The 21,459-nt window shown below is 45.1% G+C and overlaps 1 protein-coding gene across 1 annotated transcript in view; it reads left to right on the top strand.

The window, feature by feature from the left end:
* The window catches only part of LOC134529213 (anosmin-1), a 32,928-nt gene extending 12,889 nt beyond the window's left edge, over positions 1 to 20,039 (top strand). The window contains exons 4-6 of the mRNA XM_063363122.1: positions 3,431 to 3,633; positions 7,109 to 7,238; positions 17,613 to 20,039. Of these exons, the coding sequence (XP_063219192.1) occupies positions 3,431 to 3,633; positions 7,109 to 7,238; positions 17,613 to 17,632 (353 nt within the window). The 3' untranslated portion in view covers positions 17,633 to 20,039. The remainder of the gene's footprint in view (positions 1 to 3,430; positions 3,634 to 7,108; positions 7,239 to 17,612) is intronic.
* Positions 20,040 to 21,459: the final 1,420 nt, after the last annotated feature.

Genomic DNA, 21,459 nt, shown 5'->3' with positions numbered 1-21,459 from the left:
AAATATATCAAAATTTTTTTCGTTGGGACTTTTTTTTTTTTCTTTTTTTTTTTTTTTTTTTTTTTTTAACCAAAGTAGCAATAACAACACAGCTGAGAAATTTGTGTTACTCTTTTCTGCTTCCACTCATTCAGTGACTCGACTCTTCTTTAGTAGTAAGAAGTCTTGAGTGGATAATCTTATAGTCTTCTACTTCTTAGTTTTTGGAAGTGAAACTTTTTTAAATCTAGTACAGGATAAGTTGAGCGATAACGTCTATACAGAGTAACGGCAGTGACTATAGCTAACGGAGGTAATTGATTTTGCGGGGCCTTAAAAGATGGCTTATAATTTTATAAATAGGAGGGCAGGATAGAGAGAACCACGACTGAAGTAGAGCTTAAGACAAATATAAAACTTTGTAGGTTTTTGTCGCCATTTTTGTTACAGTTGTGAACATTCATGTTTTTTTTTTTTTTTTTTTTAATTTATGGATCATGTGTATTACTGAATATTTTTTAACGAAACTTTCTAACAATCATGGTAAGAGAGATGGTTTGTGAATCACATTTTGTGTACTTTATTGTCAAGTTTTATCCTTCAAGTGGATGATTAAATATTTTGAAAAACATATCTTTTTTAGAGTCGCGTAACACAGTATAGCTATAATTTAAAGTTAATGAGGGCCATGCAGCCCTATTGACTATATGGTGGTTGCTGATAGCAACAGGAAGAGACAATAAGAATAATATCGTTGCTGTGTGAATGTTAGATTATTTATTATGACAATTTTTTTTAATGACTCTACTTCGCCTAGAAAATATTACCTGTATATGGGCCCAATTAAATCACGTAAATGGTTGATTCGGTTTGTTTTGCTCCAATAAAAATTTGTTGTATTTGTGTGAATGAGTGGTTAGGTTCGGTAAGCTACATTTGAAATACTTACAGGTGTCTTTAGGACAAGTAAAATTCATAAGAGCACCTACTCTATAAAATTATCAAAACTTCTAGTATTCAGGCTCATAATTATATTTAGTGATTATTTAAGTAAATTTCTTAACTGCCGGTAGGGTGAGGTGACGTAACAAATTTTGTAGGGGTTCAGGAGTGGGGTGCTTGTTGACATGTTTACAGTTTAGCACATTCACATATTTGCGCACTTGCATATAAACAAACCCTGGGTTCCGGCTATACACAACTTTTAACTTGTATTGAAAAATCATAGTTTTTTATTTCAAATAGTTCACATCCAAGGTTGCACACATTTATTGTTTCCTTGCAATAATGTTTTGAGTTAACGCTTGGTTTTTGATTGCTAGCCGCTTAGACTATCGCTTAATATAATCCGATTTTCACGTTCTTTGCTCAAGGTTAACGTTGCCAACAGAATTGTTTAATTCAGCTGTTTCAGGGAATTAAATACTCATTTATTTACTGATTGTGTTCGAAAACATACACGTAGTATTTTGGCACGTATTCAATTAAATTTTAATTCTAATAAAATATCAAACACGATGCATCAACACTAAGATATGCACGATACTATGAGATTTGTTAGACTGTTATGCTGTGTCCACCATGTGTGATAGTTCTCTTGGCAGATGAGTGGGTCAATGCCGAGGTAATAGACCTACTGTGCAGATTGCGGTTGTCCTCTGTACCGTCGTTAGTGGTCTACTGGCCGCAGAGGTCTACTGGTCAGACCAAGACTATCTGGACTAGACTCCCGGCGGGAGGGAAACGTGATGGACGTTTCCAAGAGACTGTAGAGCTTCTCGATATACTCCATTTTTCCTTACTCCTTGGTTTCGTCGTAGTTCGATTATCACCTCATTTCCTCATCTTCTCTACGTTAAACCATCGTTAGTTAATTAATTTATTCATCCAAACACATTAAGTCTTGTTTTATGACCGTGTACGGCGTAAAGTCCTTAGATCAGTCAGATTAAACAATTTTAAGTAAAATTTATTGAAGTTAGTTAAAATGCAATGACGTAGGTTCTGGTAGGTTCCCACACTCGTGAAGCGAAATCAAGTGATTCATTTCTTAATTCGATTTACCTGCAAACGTTTTTCACTTATGACTCCCTTATCTGACTGAGGCAAGTCAGACGTAGACCTTGCCAGACCTAGAGCAACACACTGCTCCACCCGCGATGGCGCGAGGTGTCTGTACTCTGTGCTCGCATTCCAGAGGAACCGGAGTCTCCTGAGGTCTTCAGGCCAATGCCTTTACCCTAGGTCGAGGCCAGTCCTTTCCCCAGTCTCCTTGGTTGTGTTGTGGGGCTTGTACGCCTCTAATGTCCTCTCTGCCGTTCAGACGCCAAGTACTTCCACACAATTCTACTTTCCCTGGACTCATATGAGTATTCAAGCTTGTCTTTCACTTCTAGACTGTTATGAAAATCGTTTAAATATTAAAATTTTTTCAAAAGTAGTACCAACGGTATATGTATCCTTCTGCCTGTGTTGTTCTAACTATAGAATTTGTTAACAACTTCATGTAGTCGTCAGTGTTCTTTAAGAGACAATTGGGAAATGGGTGCCACCCGCCCACAGTTTATAACTTTAAAAAGGCCCACACACACTGTCAGTCCGAACTGTCAGTTCAGACATATCATTCGGAATTTCAGTCGGAACTGTCGAGTGTGAGCGAGGACGATGTGCTGACGAACTGATGGCTTCCCATGAAATCTGACTGTGGGCTCGAGTGCTCTCAGTCCGAACTGCCGTGTGTGGGAACAGCGTCTCGCCTGTCCAAACCGTCAGTTGAAAAAAAATCAGTCCCGTAGTCCACCAGATGGGTGTCGTGGCAGACATATTTGTTTTTACTTTTTTGCTTACTTTGCTAATTTTTTTTCCCTTTTTATTTTTCCCTAAATAGAAGTGCAACTGCAGTTGCAACATCCGAAATTTCTTCCATATGCTACGATGAAACGGCAACCCAAAAACCACAAGACTGGTCGTGTGTGTGGAAGGCGTCATTTCAATCCAAACTGTCAGCTCGTACTGTGCGGTTGTGACTGAGCGCGTTCACCGGTCGTGCAGTTGGGGCCTCACCATTGGAGTAGCTGTGTTCATAAAGTTGGGGGGGACAAATAATGATTTTGATGTCATGTAAACCCATTCTCCTTTTACTAAGACGGGGGGTCCGGGGGTTCTCCACCGGAAAATTTTTATTTTAAAAGTACAAAATAGCGCTTTTTAAGCAGTTTTTTGTATCTAACCATTGAATACATCGATGTTAAATTGTTTCCTTAAGATAAAATTTGATGAGTGAAGAGATTAGAAATAAAGTTGGGCAGAATAATACTATAAAATAAAAATATCACGGTCTAGAAAGTTGGGGGGGGGGGGGGGGGGGGACAGTCCCCTCCACCCAAAAAGTAGAGGGGTACACGTCCCCCCTGTCCCCCCCGGTGGGCCTCACAGCGGTGTGTGCCCGCAGACCCCAAGCCGCCGGCGGCGCCCACGGACCTGGCGGCCTCCTCGCTGCGCGCCGCCGACGGCAGCTGCACGGGCGTGCTGACGTGGCGCGCGCCCGTCTCCGACCTGCCCGTGCAGCGCTACCGCGTCTACTGGAGCCGGCGCCTGGCGTCGGCCGCGTCCACGCCCACCTCGGTGCTGCAGTACAAGGACCATGTGTCGCGGGTGAGCCGTCTGCCGCCGCGCCTTCCCTACTATCTGTCGAGTCACTCACAACCTCGGCGCAAATAATCACCAACCTAGTCACACAATTTCCCTACCTCGCGCCGAGTTCATAACTACTCACAACTTACTTTAGGTCGAACTTCCTCAGCGCAAAGAATTACCAACCTAGTCACACAGTTTTAAGACAAACTAAATTGGGGAAAACAATAATTGTAAACCAAGTCAAATCTTTCCAAATTGTTTAAGGGCCAAACTAGTGTAACTAATAACACGTAAATTCGGGTAAAATGCCCTTTTTATAAATAATTTATGTCCCAAGCTATTTTAGCTCAAGTGATCACAGTAAAAAACTTTAAGATAAATTGCTCAAGAAACATTACGCTAAATAATTGCAGGTCTAATGATTTAATATAACGTGATTTTAGGCGAAATGTCTTTCAAGTAAAATCATTTTATCCACCAATAATACAACCCAGATGAATTTGGTCTGAAACAGTTTTTTGGCCAAGTGTCGCGTAGTACATTACAACTAGTGTGACTATTTCCGATAGTAATTTCTGTCACAAAAAGCACATTGTACAACTTGAACATGACTTATCATACATCATGTTCCAACTGACAACTTGTAATTAAAAGTTGTTTCTTTTTTAATACCATTTTGACTGCAAGAAAAAAAAATTGGCAAGAAATCAAACTCTTTAGGCTAGAATCTTTGGAATCAAAGATTGTGGACGTATAAAACTATTGCCCTGACGATAGAGTAACAAGTGTCCAACTTGTTGGATCAGTGCCAAGAGCTACTGCCTGGTGAACTGTATAAGACCAATATTTTATCTCCAGCAGAGTACGGCATCTTTTCCTCAGGGTGTTGTGTTCTCTCTTCACCCCCCTACTGAGAAAGGCAATGGAGAACTATTGCAGAACCACCTCGCCCAGTCTGCTTCAGAGACTCCGTGGTCATCCCCCGTGACTGCGGATACAAACCATCCTCCGGGCTGATTACCCCATTAGTAATGGACGTAGAATGACCTCTAACATTGGTTTATATTTGTCAGGACACTGCATTGTTCTAATCAGGGGATGCTATCAAGGACTTGAGCATTTTTTTAAAAAACGACATTCTAGCAGTAGGTACGTATTTTTATGTATAAGAACTAACATGAAAAACACTTAGTGTGCTTAAACTTAGAGATAAAAGATGTGATGTGAAACTTTCTAACCTCAAAAATGTTATATTGTGTTTTTTTAACAGATATGTTTTCAAATAATGCTGTCATTTTTGGCGCCACTAACAGTTTAAACTGCGCAAATAGCGCTCGCATTCTGTATCCATATCAGTCCGTGGCCGGGCGAGAAACATGAGATTCATTGACTCCGATCCATATTTCCGAATTCTCTATATTTGTGGATCGTCATATATATATATATATATATATATATATATATAAATAATTAATTTTTTAAACGTAAAAGTTAGGTTAGCTTAGGTGTGTTACATAAATAAAATTCCCGCAAAAAATCGTACTCTATTTATCCCGAATTTGTGGGTTTCCTAACGTCTGGGTGATCGTAAAAAAAGGGGGAAACTTGGTTAGGTTATAACAACGATATTTAAGATCGGCTTCTCTAAAATCGTAAAACATTTATCGAATATCGAGAGAAAAACAAATATTTTTCATTCCGACCGCGAAAGGGCACGAGCGAAATGCGGATATGTTTGGGCCTGAGGAGATGTCTGTGTATTTCTTCCGTGTGTGAGTGTTCAGGGGTTGTCACTACACAGAGTGGATACTGCGTGGTTGTTGCGTGGTTGTTGCGTGAAGCCCCTTTTAAGTTACTCTATGGTTCGCGACATGTTTACAGAACACCCAACATATTGGCGCCTTAAGTACAGTGTTTGCATCCTTGGGAACAGTTTTAAAGCATTTGATACTGGTCCCATCTGGTCTCAAACACTCACTGCAAGCACCAACTATTTTACCAACTTACAAGATTATCACTTCCTTGCCCAGATGGGGCCTAATCTGCATATTTAAAAAAAATCAGAGGAAATAACCTAAATGCTGAAATCTTTAGAAGATGGCAGAACATTAACAAGACAAAACAATTAAGTATTATTAAATTTATTTATGTGTAAATATAAAAAAATATAGGAAAAAAAATAATTTTTCATAAACAATACAAAAATAATCAATCTGATCTCACTACTTTTTTCCAGGTACAATGAAGTTATTATATATTTGGTTTTCAATAACACGAGAGTATCTCAAATATTCTCAACTGTTTTATATATATATATATATATATGTATATGTATATATATGAAGTTACATTATAACAAATGTTTTTGAGCGATAAGTTCGAAAATCTCTGAAAAATAACACAATATACAATTAAAAATAATTTCAAGTCTTTGGAGAGTTATGTTACTTTTACTACTCTGAAACAAATATGGCCACCAAGTAAATAGCACAAAAAGTGTAGAAAGTGCACACAATTGCAGAGCACCAAAAAAACATTTACCTTATTTTACCAGGTGTATCACACACAAAAGACCAACAGCAAACATATCAAACTTAGAAAAAAATACTGACCATTAAAGAAAATAACGAACACAAAAATTATACTTGGCACTCTAATAACCTCCATAGTCTCGTGCCCCCCCCCCCTTCCCATAGATGTTATTGATTCATGGTGGTGACGTCTTGATGGTCCTTGCTGCTCCATACTGAACTGCCGAATAACCTCGAGTATTTATACCCTAAATTCCTCCCTCTCTCCCTTCTACTAGGACGAAATAGAAAGTCTGGGACGGTTACATAAAAGTTCTAGATGGTTCTTCACTGTAGTACAAACCATCCATGCACATGCGAGTCTTCCGGTTGTATTTTCCTTCTTGCTATCTCGGTTGGTACCCCTGAGTACGAAGCTGTTTTGGAAGGAACACTCATGATTTTGCTTTGAAGTGTACTGTCCTAAACAGCTGAAGCCTACCTGTGTCACAGGATGTAATAATTCCACGTGGTAAACAGTTAAGGTTTTTGAAGTGAAACTTCTAATGCGACTTCCAACAAGGTTACGTTAAACGTTTAACGCCAACAAGGTTGCGTTAAACGTTTAAAGCTACCATGGAGGTTAAAAAAATTACCCCCCCTCTCTCTCTCTCTCTCTCTCTCTCTCTCTCTCTCTCTCTCTCTCTGCCGTTCTGCCGTTATATCTCTTACGATATACTTACGAGTCGAGGTTTCAATTGCCAAAGAAGTTTTACTTCTATCACGTGTACTAAATTACACGGGCTCTTTTTTGTTTCTCGACGTGTCCTTAAATGTTTTTTTTTTTTTTTTTTTTGTAGGAAATTAACCCGAAATGTTCTCGTGACAAACACACACACTGGATGTACTTTCTGTTCTTAACGAAGGGAGTTGTGGTTGCTGTGCCTGCATGTCGGGAAGTGAGCGCGCCTCCGTGGTTGCAGCACTACACCAAGTACCTGCTGAGGAACCTGCTGCCCGACTCGCAGTACTTCCTGCAGGTGCAGGCGTTCGCCCAGTTCGGCCCCGACCGGCTCAAGGGCGAGTTGGCCGGCGTCGTGCTCAACACCACGGGTGAGCCAGCATCCCCGCGCCCGGTTCCTGTCGCCGACATCGCCACCAATCAATACAGCTGTTGATTCATCGCTTTCATAATAACTTATTTTGTTGGGCATTTTGCACAGATCACATCAAACACAGTTATGGATAGTTAAATACAAAAATTGGCACACAAAATCCCTGAATCATCAACTTTGAAGTGAAATATTTTGGAAATTATGCTTCTTACACAATTTTAAAGTGTCCATGCACAACTCTTTTACATGGAAAAAAATCTAACATCTGGCCAACTGAACAGTAGTCAGGAGTTTGTGAACAAGGGGGTCCAGTACAACCATTAAAACCATTTTTTTTTTCATATGAGTAAGTTTTTTTTAAAAAGATTTTTAAAAGAAAATTTTCACACTAAAATCTCGGGGAACAGTAGACCTTTAGAAGTCCAACGTTTACACATAGAAGGTTAAGTAATCATAATGCTTGAGAAAAGAAAACTGAACATTTTATACTTTGGTTTTTATTTGATTGTTTTTGGTACTTTATTATTAAGATTGTTTGGTGAGTTCGTTAAAACAAGTCATACGTCAATGTTATTTAATACACGAAACTCACATTTCAAGTTTGAATAAAAGACATGCCTACAACTAGCACGCGTGCAAATCTGCATTAAATATAGACTTCTTCCAAACAATATCTGCTGCTTCTGTGTTGAGGCATGTTGAGCTGGGTGTGGGAGGAAATGCATTTATTAAAGGACACTATAAGGATTACAATAATCCAGATAAAGCTCTCTGTAACCGTATGTAGCTAAGATGCTGTAATTTTCTTATTCTGTCTTCACTAGTTTTTTTTATATCCTTAAAGGAAGGTTCCGACCCCCACAGACCTCCCCCCCCCCCCCGGCTCTCCTCAAACTTTTCTACGCTATTAACAGCATAGAGCACGGAACCATTCGGAAGAGGTAACTGATTACTTTTCTTCGTTGAAGGTATATATCGTAACAGTTACACTAGGTCATGATTGTTAACTTCAAGAAGTGTGTAAAAGCTAGCTCCTGTGGTTTTTAGATCCATTAATTAAATACTACATATTTGAAACAAGATGTTTCTTTTTAAAATATTCCATAGGATTAGTTTCCACCCTTACCTTGAATTGTCCGTGAACTAAGCCATAGCTTGTAATACAACTGCCACATTTCACTTAAATTTTACCGACAAGGCATTGTACTTATCTTCGGGATATTGCTGGTGTGCTGTTCGTGTACTGTTGAAAATAACACGCCGGTTGTACTCGCATGAAACATTCAGTTAGCTTTCTCCCGGTGGTTAGAGATTGAATCCAGTTCCTAAACATTAAATTATTACAAATGATCACAGTTTAGAAAGATAAATTTTGGAAAGGTGGATGATCCAATTTGAAATTATAGGAATAAGTCTTAAATTGCAGGTTGGAAAAGACAAATCCCCATTCTTCCTCGTTCCATGTCGATACATACGTCCCTGAGTATTAAAAACATTGATTTTACTCAGAGCTACAAGCAGTGACAAAATTCTAGCCAAAGTATTTTGAAATAATTTATTTTCCAAGTTTATAATATTTTCTATGCCTAATTGTTGTGGCCACATAATTTTTGATGTGCATCTTTCATTTTATGTTATATGCATTATAAATCTGTGACATTTACTTTCTTAATGAAGCCGGTTTTTTGCCACTTTCTTATGTTACTTTACATTTCAATGTAGAGGTCGTTTGTTGACATATTTTGAACGAAATATTTTGCTACCGTTGTTAAGCCACAGTAATTGTAAACAATTTCAAATGGTTGCCGAGTGTTCGTTAACAAACATCATGTGATGCTTTGCATGTGATGTTGGGACATAGGTAAAACTGGTAACTACTAATTATTTTAAAATGTCAGATTTTAGACCAGTCACATGACATAGATTATAGCATGGGATGTACGACTCCCGGTGTCTAGTCTAGAACGGTTCACAAAGGCGTCTTCCGGTCTGTCTTCAGGCATACAGATGCGGGAGGAGAAAACCTTCACTAAAAAACAAACTCCTTTGTTGTCGCTACAATATATATATATATATATATATATATATATATATATATATATATACACAGACCTCGATTAGGTATTTTGTATTAACAAGAAAACATATTTGTAATGCTCACTATGTGGCTAGTCAGCGACAAGATTTTGCTGTCACTGAAAGAAACGATTTTGCTACACAACTGTTCTTTCTTTTTATTTACTGCAGAAAAATAAAATCCTAACTGAATAAGTATTCCTTGAGTAGCTGCTGGAAGCACAGCCAATCATTTTTACTGCAGTTTGAGAACTAAGTCTTATCACGGCTATCATATTCTGTTGGCCCTACTGGATACTTGACAATGTAATAATAAATAGTTAGCAGTTAAATGTATTTTTCATACGTCAGAATTTTTTTTTTTTTTTTTTTTTTAGAAATAAACAGCCTTATTTATTACGGAAGTACATTTATGCATCAGAAATATGTGCTATGTCCGTATTTAGTTTTAAAAACAAACTAAACAGGGACATTTCAAATTTCAACAGCAAATAAATTACTTATTTATGTAAGCCAACATTAAAACCATAAAAAGAATAGAACTAAAATTTAATTCCAAATATTGCCAACGTAGTGCCGCTAAAACAGAACTGCAAAAGCGTTCACTGACAATATGTTAAAAACTGTTGCAAACGCAGCATTAAGTATTTTTTTTCCTTTTAGAAATATTTTTTAATGAATTGTGATAAAATTGTCATCGGCATCAAAATTGCATATTGAAAAATATCTCAGATTTCATCTTATAATTTTGACAGAGGTATTGTTCCGAACATTTTCTAAATCCTTTATGAATATTTTCATGACTAATGAAATATGAATTTTGTTTAAATACACGTCACATCACAATTCCCACGTAAACAGATCGCAAAGTTTTGAGTGTCTGGCGTGTCAATATTTTTGACGTAACCCTAAAATGTTGAACCCTTCAGTGCAGCAACCCAAAGTTGCGTATCTGTAGTGCGTGTTGCATAACTCGTAGGCTGTTCTGTTTTCAGCACGTGGTCTAACTGCTTGTTTCTAGAATTGATCACCCCAAACTGACAGTTTGGACTGAATTAAGGCCCTCTGCACAAACGATCAGTCCAAGTGCTCAGTTTGGACCGAACAGTCTTAACTGACAGTCTGGACTAAATTGAAGCCTCCCCCACACACGATAAATCTTCCGATTTCTGTTTCTGTTTCTGTTGGATGTATCATTTCATCGTAGAATATGGAAGAAACTTTGAATGTTGCTGACACACTTTTGGTTAGAAAAATGAAAAAAAATAGCAAAGCAAACAAAGAGGATAAACAGATAGGTCTGCCACGACACTCCGCGGATAGACTGATTGTTTGGATTGACAGTTTGAACTGACAAGGCGTGAGACGTCTTGGGGTGCTATAGTTAATTTAAGTGTCCGAGCATGTGTTTCATACACACTTGGAACACCTGAATTATTAAATGAGTTTAAAGCAATCAAGAAGGAACCAAATAAATATTGGCATATCCTTTATATTTTATTTTGCTCAAAGTACCTTGCACGTTTTACATTATTTTTCCTAACGTCTTGGCCTAACAGATCTTCATGCACATGCTTAAAATTAATGCCTGACGTCACCCTAATTCATATGCTGCAGCGCAAAAATACTAGTAAGCTTAAAATATAATGTTGCGCAATGTCCAAGCGTAATAAGCGTATAAAAATTGTGTAGCTTTATGGTGCAGCTTAACTACATAAATGATCAGCCCACAGTCGGGAAGCCAACAGATCGTTAGTCCATAGGTTCAGACTGATCAGTCTACTGTCCTTACACACACACACACACACTTGATAAGTCCAAACTGTCAGTTCAGACTGATCGTGTGTAAGGGTCTCAAAACAATTGCAAAAAGCGCATTCTGAAACTATGTCACCTGTTTTCGTGGAAATGGGGCGTCTGAGCGTAATTTTATCACATGAATTTCTTCACATTACACTGTAAAAAATTAATATTTGCTAAAATATATTTTGTTAATATTTTGTTTTGAGCTGAAAAAATTACTAAATTCTGTAGTATTTATACGAAGTGGCTAATAGGTTAACAGAATTGTTTGTCGTCAATAATAAATTATATTTATTTAACCGACAATACAAAATTAATTTTTTGCAAAAATTAATAATTTATTAGAGACATTATTTCCAAAATATCGGAATTTAAAAATTAAAATTCTATTTATGTGTGAGCCGATTAATAATAATATATAATTAGCACACATTTCCTGCACAGAAATGGTAGTGATGAAACTATAAGCAAAAGTACATTTTTTTTTTGCTAGACAGACCCGTCGAGAGGGAAGGCAAATGGGGTTCGATTGAGATTCCAGATTTTTTTATGTCGTAGTGTACTTGAAAAAAGGAATATTACAATTATATTTCTAATATAATTCATTGAAAACCTTACAAGTGTACGATAAGAGCAGATTACACTTACAGTTAAGGATGGTAACGTTTGTCTGTATATTATTCTTTTTTTAACTGTGGAGAGGGACCTACAAAACCATTTGTCCCCGGGCCCTTGCTCTCTCTGGACGACCGTGATGCCAGGTGCGGCACGGTGTCACGGCCGTGATGCCAGGTGCGGCACGGTGTCACGGCCGTGATGCCAGGTGCGGCCCGGTGTCACGGCCGTGATGCCAGGTGCGGCACGGTGTCAAGCCGTGATGCCAGGTGCGGCCCGGTGTCACGGCCGTGATGCCAGGTGCGGCCCTGAGTCACGGCCGTGATGCCAGGTGCGGCCCGGTGTCAAGCCGTGATGCCAGGTGCGGCCCGGTGTCAAGCCGTGATGCCAGGTGCGGCCCGGTGTCACGGCCGTGATGCCAGGTGCGGCCCTGAGTCACGGCCGTGAAGCCAGGTGCGGCCCTGAGTCACGGCCGTGATGCCAGGTGCGGCCCGGTGTCACGGCCGTGATGCCAGGTGCGGCCCGGTGTCACGGCCGTGATGCCAGGTGCGGCACGGTGTCAAGCCGTGATGCCAGGTGCGGCCCGGTGTCACGGCCGTGATGCCAGGTGCGGCCCTGAGTCACGGCCGTGATGCCAGGTGCGGCCCGGTGTCAAGCCGTGATGCCAGGTGCGGCCCGGTGTCAAGCCGTGATGCCAGGTGCGGCCCGGTGTCACGGCCGTGATGCCAGGTGCGGCCCTGAGTCACGGCCGTGATGCCAGGTGCAGCCCTGAGTCACGGCCGTGATGCCAGGTGCGGCCCGGTGTCACGGCCGTGATGCCAGGTGCGGCCCGGTGTCACGGCCGTGATACCAGGTGCGGCCCGGTGTCACGGCCGTGATGCCAGGTGCGGCCCGGTGTCAAGCCGTGATGCCAGGTGCGGCCCGGTGTCAAGCCATGATGCCAGGTGCGGCCCGGTGTCACGGCCGTGATGCCAGGTGCGGCCCGGTGTCGAGGCCGTGATGCCAGGCGCGGCACGGTGTCACGGCCGGGATGCCAGATGTGCGGCACGGTGTCACATCCGTGATGCCAGGTGCGGCCCGGTGTCACGGCCGTGATGCCAGGTGCGGCCCGGTGTCACGGCCGTGATGCCAGGTGCGGCACGGTGTCAAGCCGTGATGCCAGGTGCGGCCCGGTGTCACGGCCGTGATGCCAGGTGCGGCCCTGAGTCACGGCCGTGATGCCAGGTGCGGCCCGGTGTCAAGCCGTGATGCCAGGTGCGGCCCGGTGTCAAGCCGTGATGCCAGGTGCGGCCCGGTGTCACGGCCGTGATGCCAGGTGCGGCCCTGAGTCACGGCCGTGATGCCAGGTGCAGCCCTGAGTCACGGCCGTGATGCCAGGTGCGGCCCGGTGTCACGGCCGTGATGCCAGGTGCGGCCCGGTGTCACGGCCGTGATACCAGGTGCGGCCCGGTGTCACGGCCGTGATGCCAGGTGCGGCCCGGTGTCAAGCCGTGATGCCAGGTGCGGCCCGGTGTCAAGCCATGATGCCAGGTGCGGCCCGGTGTCACGGCCGTGATGCCAGGTGCGGCCCGGTGTCGAGGCCGTGATGCCAGGTGCGGCACGGTGTCACGGCCGGGATGCCAGATGTGCGGCACGGTGTCACATCCGTGATGCCAGGTGCGGCCCGGTGTCACGGCCGTGATGCCAGGTGCGGCCCGGTGTCCAGGCCATGATGCCAGGTGCGGCACGGTGTCACGGCCGTGATGCCAGGTGCGGCCCGGTGTCACGGCCGGGATGCCAGGTGCGGCACGGTGTCACGGCCTAGATGCCAGGTGCGGCCCGGTGTCACGGCCGTGATGCCAGGTGCGGCCCTGAGTCACGGCCGTGATGCCAGGTGCGGCACGGTGTCACGGCCGTGATGCCAGGTGCGGCACGGTGTCACGGCCGTGATGCCAGGTGCGGCACGGTGTCACGGCCGTGATGCCAGGTGCGGCACGGTGTCACGGCCGTGATGCCAGGTGCGGCACGGTGTCACGGCCGTGATGCCAGGTGCGGCACGGTGTCACGGCCGTGATGCCAGGTGCGGCCCGATGTCACGGCCGGGATGCCAGGTGCGGCACGGTGTCACGGCCGTGATGCCAGGTGCGGCCTGGTGTCACGGCCGTGATGCCAGGTGCGGCCCTGAGTCACGGCCGTGATGCCAGGTGCGGCACGGTGTCACGGCCGTGATGCCAGGTGCGGCACGGTGTCACGGCCGTGATGCCAGGTGCGGCCCTGAGTCACGGCCGTGATGCCAGGTGCGGCACGGTGTCACGGCCGTGATGGCAGGTGCGGCACGGTGTCACTGCCCTGATGCCAGGTGCGGCACGGTGTCACGGCCGTGATGCCAGGTGCGGCCCTGAGTCACGGCCGTGATGCCAGGTGCGGCCCGGTGTCACGGCCGTGATGCCAGGTGCGGCCCGGTGTCACGGCCGTGATGCCAGGTGCGGCCCGGTGTCACGGCCGTGATGCCAGGTGCGGACCGGTGTCACGGCCGGCATGCCAGGTGCGGCACTGTGTCACGGCCGTGATGCCAGGTGCGGCCCGGTGTCACGGCCGTGATGCCAGGTGCGGCCCTGAGTCACGGCCGTGATGCCAGGTGCGGCACGGTGTCAAGTTGTGATGCCAGGTGCGGCCCGGTGTCACGGCCGTGATGTCAGGTGCGGCCCTGAGTCACGGCCGTGATGCCAGGTGCGGCCCTGAGTCACGGCCGTGATGCCAGGTGCAGCCCTGAGTCACGGCCGTGATGCCAGGTGCGGCCCGGTGTCACGGCCGTGATGCCAGGTGCGGCCCGGTGTCACGGCCGTGATACCAGGTGCGGCCCGGTGTCACGGCCGTGATGCCAGGTGCGGCCCGGTGTCAAGCCGTGATGCCAGGTGCGGCCCGGTGTCAAGCCATGATGCCAGGTGCGGCCCGGTGTCACGGCCGTGATGCCAGGTGCGGCCCGGTGTCGAGGCCGTGATGCCAGGTGCGGCACGGTGTCACGGCCGGGATGCCAGATGTGCGGCACGGTGTCACATCCGTGATGCCAGGTGCGGCCCGGTGTCACGGCCGTGATGCCAGGTGCGGCCCGGTGTCCAGGCCATGATGCCAGGTGCGGCACGGTGTCACGGCCGTGATGCCAGGTGCGGCCCGGTGTCACGGCCGGGATGCCAGGTGCGGCACGGTGTCACGGCCTAGATGCCAGGTGCGGCCCGGTGTCACGGCCGTGATGCCAGGTGCGGCCCTGAGTCACGGCCGTGATGCCAGGTGCGGCACGGTGTCACGGCCGTGATGCCAGGTGCGGCACGGTGTCACGGCCGTGATGCCAGGTGCGGCACGGTGTCACGGCCGTGATGCCAGGTGCGGCACGGTGTCACGGCCGTGATGCCAGGTGCGGCACGGTGTCACGGCCGTGATGCCAGGTGCGGCACGGTGTCACGGCCGTGATGCCAGGTGCGGCCCGATGTCACGGCCGGGATGCCAGGTGCGGCACGGTGTCACGGCCGTGATGCCAGGTGCGGCCTGGTGTCACGGCCGTGATGCCAGGTGCGGCCCTGAGTCACGGCCGTGATGCCAGGTGCGGCACGGTGTCACGGCCGTGATGCCAGGTGCGGCACGGTGTCACGGCCGTGATGCCAGGTGCGGCCCTGAGTCACGGCCGTGATGCCAGGTGCGGCACGGTGTCACGGCCGTGATGCCAGGTGCGGCACGGTGTCACTGCCCTGATGCCAGGTGCGGCACGGTGTCACGGCCGTGATGCCAGGTGCGGCCCTGAGTCACGGCCGTGATGCCAGGTGCGGCCCGGTGTCACGGCCATGATGCCAGGTGCGGCCCGGTGTCACGGCCGTGATGCCAGGTGCGGCCCGGTGTCACGGCCGTGATGCCAGGTGCGGCCCGGTGTCACGGCCGGCATGCCAGGTGCGGCACTGTGTCACGGCCGTGATGCCAGGTGCGGCCCGGTGTCACGGCCGTGATGCCAGGTGCGGCCCTGAGTCACGGCCGTGATGCCAGGTGCGGCACGGTGTCAAGTTGTGATGCCAGGTGCGGCCCGGTGTCACGGCCGTGATGTCAGGTGCGGCCCTGAGTCACGGCCCTGATGCCAGGTGCGGCCCTGAGTCACGGCCGTGATGCCAGGTGCGGCCCGGTGTCAAGCCATGATGCCAGGTGCGGCCCGGTGTCAAGCCGTGATGCCAGGTGCGGCCCGGTGTCACGGCCGGGATGCCAGGTGCGGCACGGTGTCACGGCCGTGATGCCAGGTGCGGCCCGGTGTCACGGCCGTGATGCCAGGTGCGGCCCTGAGTCACGGCCGTGATGCCAGGTGCGGCACGGTGTCACGGCCGTGATGCCAGGTGCGGCACGGTGTCACGGCCGTGATGCCAGGTGCGGCCCTGAGTCACGGCCGTGATGCCAGGTGCGGCCCTGAGTCACGGCCGTGATGCCAGGTGCGGCCCGGTGTCACGGCCGTGATGCCAGGTGCGGCCCGGTGTCACGGCCGTGATGCCAGGTGCGGCCCGGTGTCACGGCCGTGATGCCAGGTGCGGCCCGGTGTCACGGCCGGGATGCCAGGTGCGGCATGGTGTCACGGCCGTGATGCCAGGTGCGGCACGGTGTCACGGCCGTGATGCCAGGTGCAGCACGGTGTCACGGCCGTGATGCCAGGTGCGGCCTTGAATCACGGCCGTGATGCCAGGTGCGGCCCTGAGTCACGGCCGTGATGCCAGGTGCGGCCCGGTGTCAAGCCGTGATGCCAGGTGCGGCCCGGTGTCAAGCCGTGATGCCAGGTGCGGCCCGGTGTCATGTTGTGATGCCAGGTGCGGCCCTGAGTCACGGCTGTGATGCCAGGTGCGGCCCGGTGTCACGGCCGGGATGCCAGGTGCGGCACTGTGTCACGGCCGTGATGCCAGGTGCGGCCCGGTGTCACGGCCGTGATGCCAGGTGCGGCCCTGAGTCACGGCCATAATGCCAGGTGCGGCACGGTGTCACGGCCGTGATTCCAGGTGCGGCCCGGTGTCACGGCCGTGATGCCAGGTGCGGCCCTGAGTCATGGCCTTGATGCCAGGTGCGGCCCTGAGTCACGGCCGTGATGCCAGGTGCGGCACGGTGTCAAGCCGTGATGCCAGGTGCGGCCCGGTGTCACGGCCGTGATGCTAGGTGCGGCCCTGAGTCACGGCCGTGATGCCAGGTGCGGCCCTGAGTCACGGCCGTGATGCCAGGTGCGGCCCGGTGTCAAACCGTGATGCCAGGTGCGGCCCGGTGTCAAGCCGTGATCCTAGGTGCGGCCCGGTGTCAAGCCGTGATACCAGGTGCGGCCCGGTGTCACGGCCGTGATGCCAGGTGCGGCCCTGAGTCACGGCCGTGATGCCAGGTGCGGCCCGGTGTCACTGCCGTGATGCCAGGTGCGGCCCTGAGTCACGGCCGTGATGCCAGGTGCGGCACGGTGTCACGGCCGTGATGCCAGGTGCGGCTCGGTGTCACGGCTGTGATGCCAGGTGCGGCCCTGAGTCACAGCCGTGATGCAAGGTGCGGCACGGTGTCACGGCCGTGATGCCAGGTGCGGCCCTGAGTCACGGCCGTGATGCCAGGTGCGGCCCGGTGTCACGGCCGTGATGCCAGGTGCGGCCCGGTGTCACGGCCGTGATGCCAGGTGCGGCCCGGTGTCACGGCCGTGATGCCAGGTGCGGCCCGGTGTCACGGCCGGGATGCCAGGTGCGGCACGGTGTCACGGCCATGATGCCAGGTGCGGCACGGTGTCACGGCCGTGATGCTAGGTGCGGCCCGGTGTCACGGCCGTGATGCCAGGTGCGGCACGGTGTCACGGCCGTGATGCCAGGTGCGGCCGGTGTCATGAGTGTCACGCGAGTATCCCGTGGTGTTGCAGACAGCAACCAGCTGCGCTAGGGCGGCTCGGAGGGAAGTCGTCCCTGCGGCCGCTGCATCGCTTCAGTCAGCAAGTGAGGCGGTGACATCGGGAAGCAACGCCAGTGCTCCGATCGGGCCACTTGAACACTGCATTCTGTGATCGTCTAGCTCTTTCTAACAGACTTCACTTCCATCTCGGGTGTGACTTGCCAGGAAAATGCTTTTGGACTAGAGCTATTGCTTTTACATGAGGATTTGTTTTTCTACTTGCACTTATGTATATGTACTCGTAATAAACTATTAGGTTTGGTAATAAAGTTTTCTTATGCTTTGAAATTATTACTACAAATACTACCAGCTGATTATACTTAATTGTAAATTTTTCTTAAAATATCGTTTTGCACCAGACATTCTTATAGAGAAATAAAACTTTACTAATTAAAGCATGTATTTTTGTGCAGGATGCGTGATTGCTACATAGTAACTAGAAAAACACTTTCACCTTTTTTTTTTTTAAATCCATGAGATAATTCACATGCAATAATAGAGAAAAAATGTTTACAATACCAATCTGTTTTTGTTAATACTATAAAGGTTTTTTTTTTTTTCTCTGAAAGATAAGTAATTGACTATTAACCTATCAATCGCTCTTAGGTTTTCACTTCATAAGGCCAAATATAAACTTGAAAAAAAAATTACTTCTAATCTTAATATTTAAATATAAAAAATGTTTAACCTAGTAATACTTACGTATTCTAATTCCCATTTATTGTAGTTAGTTTTTTTTAAATATAAAATTAAAAAAATATTACATCATAAAATGCATACAAGCCTTCTGTTTATCCTCATTTTCAAGCAAAAGTTTTATTTCGTTATATATTATAATTTACTAATATTCATAAATGTGAGAGGTAATGAATATTTCCGTTACTGAAATACACAAACTAATTTTTATAAGTATACACAGTATTGTGATAAAACACCGAATAGTAATGTAATAAGTTAGAAATAAGAAAGTGGAAGATTTTATTGATGAAAGGTATTTTATTTTGAAGAGAAGTTATAAATATCAGTCATATTGTAAAAAGTCGTTATCTATGTATACAATATGTTCAGCATAATTTTTTTTTACTGAAATAACTAAAAACCAAGTGTACATAGTTGGGAGGGTCCAGGTTACTCAAGCCGAAGTTTATGTGCTATACACATGCAGTAGGCGTTGCATGCGTAATCTGCTAGGAGGGGATTGGCCAAACCATGGCTGCGATTGGCGCCATGAATAACTCCCCTCACTTTTTCACTCTAGATTAAAAATGGATAAGTTGGGCTCAGGTAAAACCTGTATAGACATAGGGAAAACCCTGTGCACTTACATGCGGGATGCAAAAATTCATGTATTAATTACAAGCAGGTTGTTTATGGGGAACAGTGAGATGGTTGAGGAAGAAGAGTTGGACAGAGTAGAAAGAGTCTACCATGCGGGGGTTGGGCGCTTGTTCAGCATCAATGTAACTGAAGTTATGAGTACTGATATGATTTAATATTTTGATTTAATTAAGTTAATTACGTTTTTATTTATGTATTTAATAACAGTTTATAAAGATTTATAATGATTTACGATGATTTTAAGTGATTGATTTGCGAGGTATATTATACTTGCATGTAGAATGTAAACAATCTAACAGCTGTCATGTCAGTTAAACAGATGGCGCCTCCTATAGGCTATGTTAGTTGAATATTTTTTAATTGGGAATTCCATAAACAGATGGAATTCCTAACGAAAATATGATTACTATAAATGTTTTTAAATCAATTTTGTAAACGAAAACATTATAATTTTCAAATATTTGTATATTTTTGGTGAATAGCGGGGAACATAAGCATTAAAAAGTTGTTAGAATATTTAATTTTGATGATGAATTAAGGGAGATATGGCGTTGCTACAAAAAAACACCGTTGAGAAATTATATATAATAAATTTTCCATAATATGTGATTATGGTGTATGTAAGTGTAAATGTTTTTGTAATTCATTCAGTAACTAGTCAGTAGTGTTTTTAAAGTAAATATTATAAATGTATTTGATATTAAAAAAATTAAATAATAACCTTTGGAGGCTTCAAAAGTTCAGATAATTGTGTTACTTACTTCAAATAAAATAATTTTGACTGCAGGGGTATAAATTCCTTCATACGAAAATGTTAATTCTTTCAGTTTATTTTAATGACCTGTTTGCACTGATTTGTTAATAATTTCCATAAATTTTATGATTCATTCTCCTATTAAAAACACTAATAGCAATAAAGACTACTGATATACCTGTCGGTAATAATAAAGTTTTGAGAAACAATGTTTTCACTGTTCATCGCTGGTATCTCATGTTTACGAATTTCAGCAAGCCACAATAAATGTGTGTATCGGTGAGTTACAGGCCCTGCAGTATTTTTCTGTTGGCCACATCCAATTATGTATATTTAGTGTAAAAATACGCATTTACTTTGCATATGACGTAAATACTCAAGGATATATGTGTACACATAAATATAAACTTACATAAAATAAATAAACATATTAATTATATGCTCTACATCCAATAACTATTTGTTGACATAAATATCAGTGAAACATAATTCAATTTCCTAAGAATTTAACAAACATTCAAAATATAGTGTCAATACATTTTTAAACAATCGATATACTACAATATATTAATCATAAGCCATTGCGTGATATCAAATACCAAATTGTATTTTCTTACTTCTATACATTTTAATTGTTATATGCTTGAAACACTACGCCTAAGGTTTAAATCTCATTCCGGATTTGATTAGGTAAATGGTCGGGTTGACCACAAAACAAACATTAGTGTTAAATTTACTAAAAATATTTCACGTACTTTAAAAAGCATGTTTGTGATGAAAGCCAACCGTGTATCTATTATGAGTCACCCTTCCGAGATTTCTATTATGAACATAGGAAAGAGAAGATAGTTTCCACCACAATGCATAAAGAAAAATAAACATGCAAATTATGACACACATGCATAATCGTGTTATTCGTTTAATTGTGACTGCCGACGAGAATAGCCTTACCAAGCCTGCTGTACGTTTATTTCAATGTGATATAACCCAGTTTCTCCCACATGGAGCAGCAGTCATATTTACTTGTCACAATACTTAACGTACACTATAGGAAAAGTGACTGAAGCTGGTGCCAATAGGATGGGAAGAAAAAAAATAGACTTTTTGTCTATTAATTTATAATTACAATAAAATTTGAATATTTTGATGCTGAACAATGAAAACCTAATTTAAAAAACTACACATATTATCTTCAGTTCACGCAATGTCCTAAAGATTGGAAATAATGACAAAAATATTATATTTAGACTCAAAATATACAGAAAAGGTTGTTTTGTTTTAAATACTGTCAAAGTAGGTATTTAATTTTAGTTGCCTTATGTCAACACGCTTTTGTGAATGAATATATAAATAAATATATATATATATTATAAATAATATATATTATACAATTATATATAATATATATTATACAATTATATATAATATATATATATATATATATACTTATATATAAAGTAATATAGTAGCCATACACTTCATTTTGAATTCGGGGTTTTACAATTTAACAAAAAGTAATCACTGTGGTATTTTAAATTATTAAAGGCCATTTTTTAATAATTCGTAAACATGTGTGATTTTATGCATCTTTTTTGATAAGATAAAATAATTTTTCAGCTCTTTGCCCATTTCACAATTTTTTTTTTTTTAATGGTTAAATGGCCAAAGAGCTGCAAAATGATTTACTCTTATCGAAATATAATATTTGAAATCACTCACATTCCAT

The sequence above is a fragment of the Bacillus rossius genome, chromosome 1, assembly GCF_032445375.1.
Source record: "Bacillus rossius redtenbacheri isolate Brsri chromosome 1, Brsri_v3, whole genome shotgun sequence".
NCBI lineage: Eukaryota > Metazoa > Arthropoda > Insecta > Phasmatodea > Bacillidae > Bacillus > Bacillus rossius.
The sequence above is the reverse complement of the archived record's forward strand: the minus strand, read 5'-3'. Positions and strand labels throughout refer to the sequence as shown.